Here is an 8,070-nt window from a genome sequence, read left to right as displayed (position 1 = left end):
AGAAAGGTAGATGTGTTGTGTGTTCAGGAGACCAAGTGGAAAAGGAGTAAGGCCAGGAACATTGGAGGTGGGTTTAAACTGTTTTACCATGGTGTGGATGGGAAGAGAAATGGTGTAGGGGTGATTCTGAAAGAAGCATACAGTAAGAGTGTAGTTGAGGTGAAGAGAGTTTCTGATAGGGTGATGATCGTGAAGGTGGAAGTTGAAGGGATGATGATAAATGTCATCAGTGCCTATGCTCCACAAGTTGGCTGTGAGATGGAGGAGAAAGAAAGATTCTGGAGTGAATTAGATGAAGTGGTAGATGGTGTACCTAGGAAAGAACAATTGGTGATTGGGGCAGACTTTAATGGGCATGTAGGTGAAGGGAACAGAGGTGATGAGGAGGTGATGGGTAGGTATGGTTTTAAGGAGAGGAATGTGGAAGGGCAGATGGTGGTAGATTTTGCTAAAAGGATGGAAATGGCAGTGGTGAACACGTATTTTAAGAAGAAGGAGGATCATAGGGTGACGTATAAGAGTGGAGGAAGGTGCACACAGGTGGATTATCTTCTGTGTAGGAGATGCAACCTGAAGGAGATTGGAGACTGTAAGGTGTTGGCGGGGGACAGTGTAGCTAGACAGCATCGGATGGTGGTCTGTAGGATGGTTTTGGAGGCGAAGAAGAAGAGGAGGAAAGTAAGGTTTGAAAGAAGAATAAGATGGTGGAAACTGAAGGAGGAAGAGTGTAGTGTGAGGTTCAGGGAAGAGGTCAGACAGGGGCTTGGTGGTGGTGAAGAGGTGCCGGATGATTGGGCAACTACTGCAGGAGTGATGAGGGAGGCAGCTAGAAAAGTACTTGGTGTGACATCTGGAAATAGAAAGCAAGACAAGGAGACGTGGTGGTGGAATGAGGAAGTGCAGGAGAGCATTAGGGGAAAGAGATTGGCAAAACAGAAGTGGGATCGACAGAGTGATGAGAAGAGTAGGCAGGAGTACAAGGAGATGCGGCAGCAGGTTAAAAGGGATGTGGCGAAAGCCAAGGAAAAGGCATATGAGGAGCTGTATAAGAGGTTGGACACTAAGGAAGGAGAAAAGGATTTATACCGATTGGTCAGGCAGAGGGACCGAGCTGGGAAGGATGTACTGCAAGTTAGAGCAATAAAGGATGGAGAGGGAAATGTGTTGACTAGTGAGGAGAGTGTGTTGAGAAGATGGAGGGAGTATTTTGAGCAGCTGATGAATGAGGAAAATCAGAGAGAGAGAAGGTTGGAGGATGTGGAGTTGGTGAAGCAGGATGTAGATAGGATTAGTAAGGAGGAAGTGAGAGCAGCGATTAAGAGGATGAAGAATGGAAAGTCGGTTGGACCAGATGACATACCGGTAGAAGCGTGGAGATGTTTAGGAGAGATGGCAGTGGAGTTTTTAACCAGATTGTTTAACAGGTTTCTGGAAGGGGAGAGGATGCCTGAGGAATGGAGAAGGAGTGTGCTGGTACCGATCTTTAAGCATAAGGGAGATGTGCAGACCTGCAGTAACTACAGGGGAATTAAGTTGATCAGTCACACCATGAAGTTATGGGAAAGAGTAGTGGAAGCCAGGCTGAGAGAAGAGGTGACCATCTGTGAGCAACAGTATGGTTTCATGCCGAGGAAGAGCACCACAGATGCCTTATTTGCTTTGAGGATGTTGATGGAGAAGTATAGAGAAGGACAGAAGGAGCTGCATTGTGTATTTGTGGATTTAGAGAAAGCGTACGACAGGGTGCCGAGAGAGGAGTTGTGGTATTGTATGAGGAAGTCAGGTGTGTCAGAGAAGTATGTGAGGGTGGTGCAGGACATGTATGAGGACAGTGTGACGGCAGTAAAGTGTGCAGTAGGTACGACAGACTGGTTCAGGGTGAAGGTTGGACTGCATCAAGGATCGGCCCTGAGCCCTTTCCTGTTTGCAGTGGTGATGGACAGGTTGACGGACGAGGTCAGACAGGAGTCTCCCTGGACTATGATGTTTGCAGATGATATTGTGATTTGTGGTGAGAGTAGAGAGCAGGTTGAGAAGAGCCTGGAGAGGTGGAGATATGCGCTGGAGAGAAGGGGAATGAAAGTCAGTAGGAGTAAGACAGAGTACATGTGTGTGAATGAGAGGGAGGGCAGTGGAGTGATGCGGTTGCAGGGAGAAGAGGTGGAGAAGGTGGAGGAGTTCAGGTACCTGGGGTCAACAGTGCAAAGTAATGGAGAGTGTGTTAGGGAAGTAAAGAAAAGAGTGCAGGCAGGGTGGAGTGGGTGGAGAAGAGTGACAGGAGTGATTTGTGATAGAAGAGTATCTGCAAGAATGAAAGGGAAAGTTTATAGGACTGTGGTGAGACCTGCGATGTTGTATGGATTAGAGACAGTGGCATTGAGTAAAAAACAGGAGGTGGAGCTGGAGGTAGCAGAGCTGAAGATGTTGAGGTTTTCGTTGGGAGTGACGAGGATGGACAAGATTAGAAATGAGTTTATTAGAGGGACAGCACATGTAGGATGTTTTGGTGACAAGGTGAGGGAGGCGAGATTGAGATGGTTTGGACATGTGCAGAGGAGGGACATGAATTATATTGGTAGAAAAATGCTGAAGATGGAGCCACCAGGTAGGAGGAAAAGAGGAAGGCCAAGGAGGAGGTTCATGGATGTGGTGAGGGAAGACATGCAGGTAGTTGGTGTAAAAGAGGCAGATATAGAGGACAGGGTGGTATGGAGACGGATGATCCGCTGTGGCGACCCCTAATGGGAGCAGCCGAAAGAAGAAGAAGAAGAAGATTAATGAAATAACTAGTTTCACAGTAAAATTAAAATTAGACTAATGGTGAGGTCTGATTTTTTTTTTATTTGAAAATTATGCAGTCATAGGAAACTATGTTTGAAGAAGTCTTTTTTTCTTAAGTGGTTCCAGATTTGCTTCGACCCCAACCCCCCCCCTCCAAAAGACCTTTCACCTGAGCTATTTATCCACCTAAAAATCCATATGTCTATCATATGAACAATATTATATAATACCAGTAAATCTGGGCCTCACGTTCACCCATATGATCACATTCTTTCGAATATGAAGACAAAATCTGGCTGAGGCTCAGCGTGCTCTAAGAAATAACATACTGCTTTTTGCCTGGCTCTCAAGTACTAACACATGTCTGTGTGGTGGAGGGATAGAGCAGTAGCGAGAAGGCTTTTTGTGAGAAATATTCATGAGAAGCCCTGTTTCATCACAGACCATACAAATCGTCAAAAATGTTATGTTTAAAGGTGGATATCCTGTATATTTTTTCAACCCCAGATTGAGCAAAGTAAATTTGTGCAGAGAACATTCCAAGCGACAACCAGGCATAGTGTAAAGATACAAGTACCAACTAGCACAACTTGTCTCTATTCTCCAGTTAAGAAAGTTTTGCAGTAATCTTTGTGTCTGCTGTCCAGAAGCATGCTTCAATATGACAGCATGCTGAGAACGAGAGAGGCAGAAAGCAGGATATACTCTCAGATAAAAGGATGCCTGCTGCCAATTTTATACACATCTGCAGAGCATTGGACGTGCTTTCACTAGATGCCATGCTCTGCAGACAACCGGCAAAAAGCAACAGTAGTAAAGGTCTTATGTAAGTTTGGTCTGGCTTCAGTTTCTTCCTCTGCTTCCTTTTGTCACTTTTTCCGAAGCTTATTTACAACCGCACTGGACTGGTTAATATAATGGCCGGCAGTTGGCATCACATGCAACCGAATGTTTTTTTTTCTTCTTCCTCGACTTTCCACAACATTTTATGAAACCAATATTGTTCCAAAAATTTCTTTATATAAATGATTTCCCCGTTTTAAAAGAAATAGTTTTGGAACTTTGGAAATGTTCAGAGGTGGCGTCATGCTTCACGTGCCTTGGTGTTGCTTCTTCACAATCGTTTGTTTTGTTTTAAAGGGTAATTTGGAATGATTGGGTAATCGAGGTGTGTGTGGGTGTGTATATAAACCAAGCAGGTATAAATATTTTGCGAAGTTTCTTGCAAGCCTTTGCACCCGAAGCACCTCTGCAGATGCGCTATCCGCACCTGAATCTCGTTACATGCTAAAATCGACATGCCACGGCACACGGAACGCTGATATTCCGCAAGCTGTCTGACTGCTGTTTTCCATCATCCTAGGGCCACTGTAGTTTAGCTGAGCCAGTTTTCTCATTCTCGATTTTCCCTCCTCTCTTTCTTCTTTTCTCTATCCCTCCCTCTCTCTTGCCCTCCCTCTCTCATCCTCTCCAGAGACCTTGGGCCACACACACCTCTGCCTGCAGCCTGAAACAGGGAGAGAGAGAGTAAGGTAAGTCAGATCCTACCTGATAAACTAAAGGATTCTTCTGAAAAGTTTGAGATTCGGGCTCTGTTTTGCGTCATATCGTTTGCCTTTTCGTTTGGCGTAGGTTCAAATCGAGGTCTGTTTCGGTGTATTCGAGAGGTCTGCCTAGTTCAGTTACATGTACGCCTGCACTGCAGGGTTATGTGAGCTCGGAATTTCCTTTAACACTTTCTGGAAAGATTTGTTCTGATTTTGCATGATCAAACATAATGCAGAATATGTGCATGTATGGGTCGAAGTACTGTTTGGTGAAAATTCCTAAATCCAAGACAATATATAAAATGAATGTACACTTTTTTTATATACTGACAGAATCATACCTGATTTTTTGCATTGTTGCTTTTGTGCTTTAAATCCCACCTGTAATAGTTTACATTAAAAACCGTGCGGGAGGGGTGAGATGGGGTATGTTTTAGATTGGGGAGGGGCAAGAAGGGTCGGATCATGAGTAAGCAGTATAAGTAATCCCTAATGAGGCATAAACGTGGATTTGTGTACATGAGGCATCTAATTTATTGCGGTTGTGACCTAATTTGTTTGACTTGACATACAAGAATGCAAGTTTATAGATACTGTACAATTTTTGTCCAAGTAAAGTCCTTCAAAGGGAAGAATCTGCAACTTTTTTCTTATTTGTTTTCCAACAGATTTTCCACAGCGTTTGTCACTGCTGTGAAACCATGTTCTCTCTTCGGTCTGTCCTCTTGGCTGGGCTTTTCAGTCTGTGCATTTGTCAATATTATGACTATGACTATGAGCCTGCTGCACAGTCAATGCCATCCTCGCCCAATTGTGCCCTGGAATGCACCTGCCCCATCAACTTCCCCACTGCCATGTACTGCGATAGCAGAAATCTAAAGAACATCCCATTTGTCCCGACTGGAATCAAATACCTTTACCTGCAGAACAACCTTATCGAGGAAATCAAAACAGGTGTTTTTGACAACGTCACTGATTTGCGCTGGCTCATCCTTGACCACAATAACATCATCAGTGACAAGATCCAATCAGGAACCATTGACAAATTGAGCAAATTGGAGAAGCTCCTGTTCAGCTACAACAAGTTGAGCAAACCTCCTAGCCTTAGCTCCAAGTCCCTGGATGAAGTGAAGTTCATTGGCAACCAGCTTACTACATTTCCCTCTGGCACTCTGTCTGGCATGGAGAACCTCACGACCATCCACCTGGGCAAGAACAAACTGACCTCAGAAGGCATCACTGGGGCCTTCAAGGGACTGAAGTCATTGATGCTGCTGGATTTAAGTGAGAACAAACTGAAAAAACTTCCAGCGGGCATCCCCGCTTCCCTGCTGATGTTGTATGCTGACAACAACGATATCGAAAGCATCCCCAAAGACTATCTGGCCAAACTGCCATTACTGCAGTACCTGCGTCTCTCTCACAACAAGTTGGCCGACGCAGGAATTCCGGGAGGTGTCTTCAATGTTACTGCTCTCCTGGAGCTGGACCTCTCCTTCAACAATCTTGAGTCCATCCCTGAGGTCAATGAATCCCTGGAGCACTTGTACCTGCAAGTCAATAAAATAAGCAGTGAGTGCCCATGCTCTTCTAATTTGTTGTTTCTCTACCAGTGTGTTCTCACTCCTGTCTGACTTGTGGTTTTTCTTTTCTTCCAGAATTTGACCTGCCCAAGATCTGCAAGTTTATCTCACCTGTAAACTACTCCAGACTGAAGTCTCTGCGCCTGGATGGAAACAACCTTACCCACAATAGCATGCCTGATGATGCATCCAGCTGCCTCCGTCAGGCCTCCGAGATCATTTTTGACTAGTTTTCCGCTCGCTGTTTCAGCAACTCCTACCAGCTTCTTCTAAAAGATCTACTCAGATTTATATATAGCTACAAGGGGGGGGGGGGGGGGGGGGGGTAACTTTGCCTCACGGTGACAGAATACCCTATTCATTATGTCAGTATAGCCTCAAAAAACCTTTTGGTTATTTGTTTCAAAAAGATCTGTACAATGGAAAAATATAATAGCACCCAAAGTACACTGAGATCTATGTATTAAATCTTGAAAATATCCATTCTTGGCACATTCCAGTATATATATAGTATGAGGCACACCTGTATTATGTTATGTATGACTTAGTGCTTTAATACAAAACATGCTTGAACACCTCTTCGATCCTATTAGTCACTTCAGACATTCCTGTATGTAATATTTATATGGATCAATTGAAGCACAGATCCTCATTTGCTCTTATGCTTTTGTATAGATTGTCTAAATGCTGGCAGCGACACTCTATATTTACTGTACACGCGATAATATTAAGTCTTCAGGAAATAGCATTTCAAATGTAGTTTTAATAATCTTTAGCAAGCTGTAATAATCTGTTTACTCTTTATCTCTTTTCTGTTTCGAAATTTTATATCAAAAGGTATCAGCTATAAAATTGTTCATGTAACCAGAAAAAGATGAAAAGCGAAGCAGTCCTACAAAAGCTGTCGTGCATTACTCAAGTATCTCTATATTACTTTTTTCTTCCAAGAGTGTGGTCGTTAGTTCAATCTACTAAGGTGTGACTTGCAAGTATTATAGATTTAAACTGTGAAAAACTGCTATCTATTGTCATGAAACTAACATATGATTTACCCATTAACAGCTTGCTGCTCCATAAACTGCCAAGATTGAAGCAATATTCGATTTTGTTTTACTTGCATGCAATTCATCATACACTCTCTATAAAGCACTCTATTCTATTTTTATGGGTATGAACACATAAACTACATTCTGCATTCAATTGTGCACCTATATTTTGCTCACATTGCATTGTTCCAATGTCATTGAGTAATAGCAGATTTCGAGCATAATTGCAGGTCTATTATGTTAAATGGTGAAAATTTCTTTTAAAAAGCAGTGGATTGTAAAGCAAATAAATCAAGTTTCCTAAACACGCTGTAAACTTCACTTTCATCACATTTCAGTACTCTGATGCTCGCTTTTTGATTTTTCACCTATTTCATTTGCACTCACCTTCCGCTTTAATAGGAACACCCAAACATGGATGTTGGTGCCAGATGAGCTAAAACTGCAGTCTCGAATGTTTGAACAAAACGGTGCAAAAAAACTAAATAAACCAAAAAATATTTTTGAGTGACAGTTCTGTGTGGAACTTGAGTGGAAATGCTTTGTTTGTGAAAGTCAGAGGAAAATGGACAGATTGGGTCAAGCTGTCCTGAAGTAACTGGTTTTATTTTAATTTACAATCACAGCATGCACAAAACATTTCTTGTAATGGATACACAGGGGGATGGTGGCAGCTTAGTGGGTATGGCTTTGGGTTACTGGTCGGGAGTTCAAGCCCTGTTATCGCCATGCTGAGATTCTTGGGGCTCCTGATCAAGGCCTTTAGCCATCAATGCTCCAGGGGTGCTGTTTCATGTCTATGGGATATATGAAGGAAGAATATCACTGTGCTTTAAAGAACAAAGCACCTTTTTCTTAACCTTTATAACAGCAAAATCCAGGTTCCACACCTTTCAGTCAAGATTATCATGAGCACAGACTGTACCCAAACTGTATAGGTAAAAGCCTGGAAATGATTTTTTTCCATATTTCAATTGCCTATTTTTACTAAGCTTGTGTCAAACATCAGCAGACAATGCTCAGTCAGTGAGTGGGGGATCCCCTGCCCCACCTTACAATTAGCCCCCTGTGGTGTTTCATTGCCTGTTGGCAAAATGTCTACATCAAAGCCTG

At 43.0% G+C, this 8,070-nt stretch overlaps 1 protein-coding gene across 1 annotated transcript; it reads left to right on the top strand.

The window, feature by feature from the left end:
• Positions 1–3,845: 3,845 nt before the first annotated feature.
• lum (lumican) lies at positions 3,846–7,262 on the top strand. Its single transcript, XM_083528947.1, has 3 exons — positions 3,846–4,313; positions 4,997–5,900; positions 5,987–7,262. Exons 2-3 carry the CDS (start codon positions 5,030–5,032, stop codon positions 6,139–6,141), a joined length of 1,026 nt encoding a protein of 341 aa, XP_083385073.1. The 5' UTR covers positions 3,846–4,313; positions 4,997–5,029; the 3' UTR covers positions 6,142–7,262.
• The last annotated feature ends 808 nt before the right edge of the window (positions 7,263–8,070 follow it).

Source organism: Silurus aristotelis (genome assembly GCF_946808225.1).
Source record: "Silurus aristotelis genome assembly, chromosome: 24".
Taxonomy (NCBI): Eukaryota; Metazoa; Chordata; class Actinopteri; order Siluriformes; family Siluridae; genus Silurus; species Silurus aristotelis.
The sequence above is the reverse complement of the archived record's forward strand: the minus strand, read 5'-3'. Positions and strand labels throughout refer to the sequence as shown.

What these genes read in the sequence shown, in the direction of transcription:
- lum (XM_083528947.1), top strand. Translation starts at nt 5,030, where the DNA reads ATGTTCTCTCTTCGGTCTGTCCTCTTGGCTGGGCTTTTCAGTCTGTGC. An exon ending in GCAAGTCAATAAAATAAGCA is followed by an intron (nt 5,901 to 5,986) that starts GTGAGTGCCCAT and finishes CTTTTCTTCCAG; the next exon opens with AATTTGACCTGCCCAAGATC.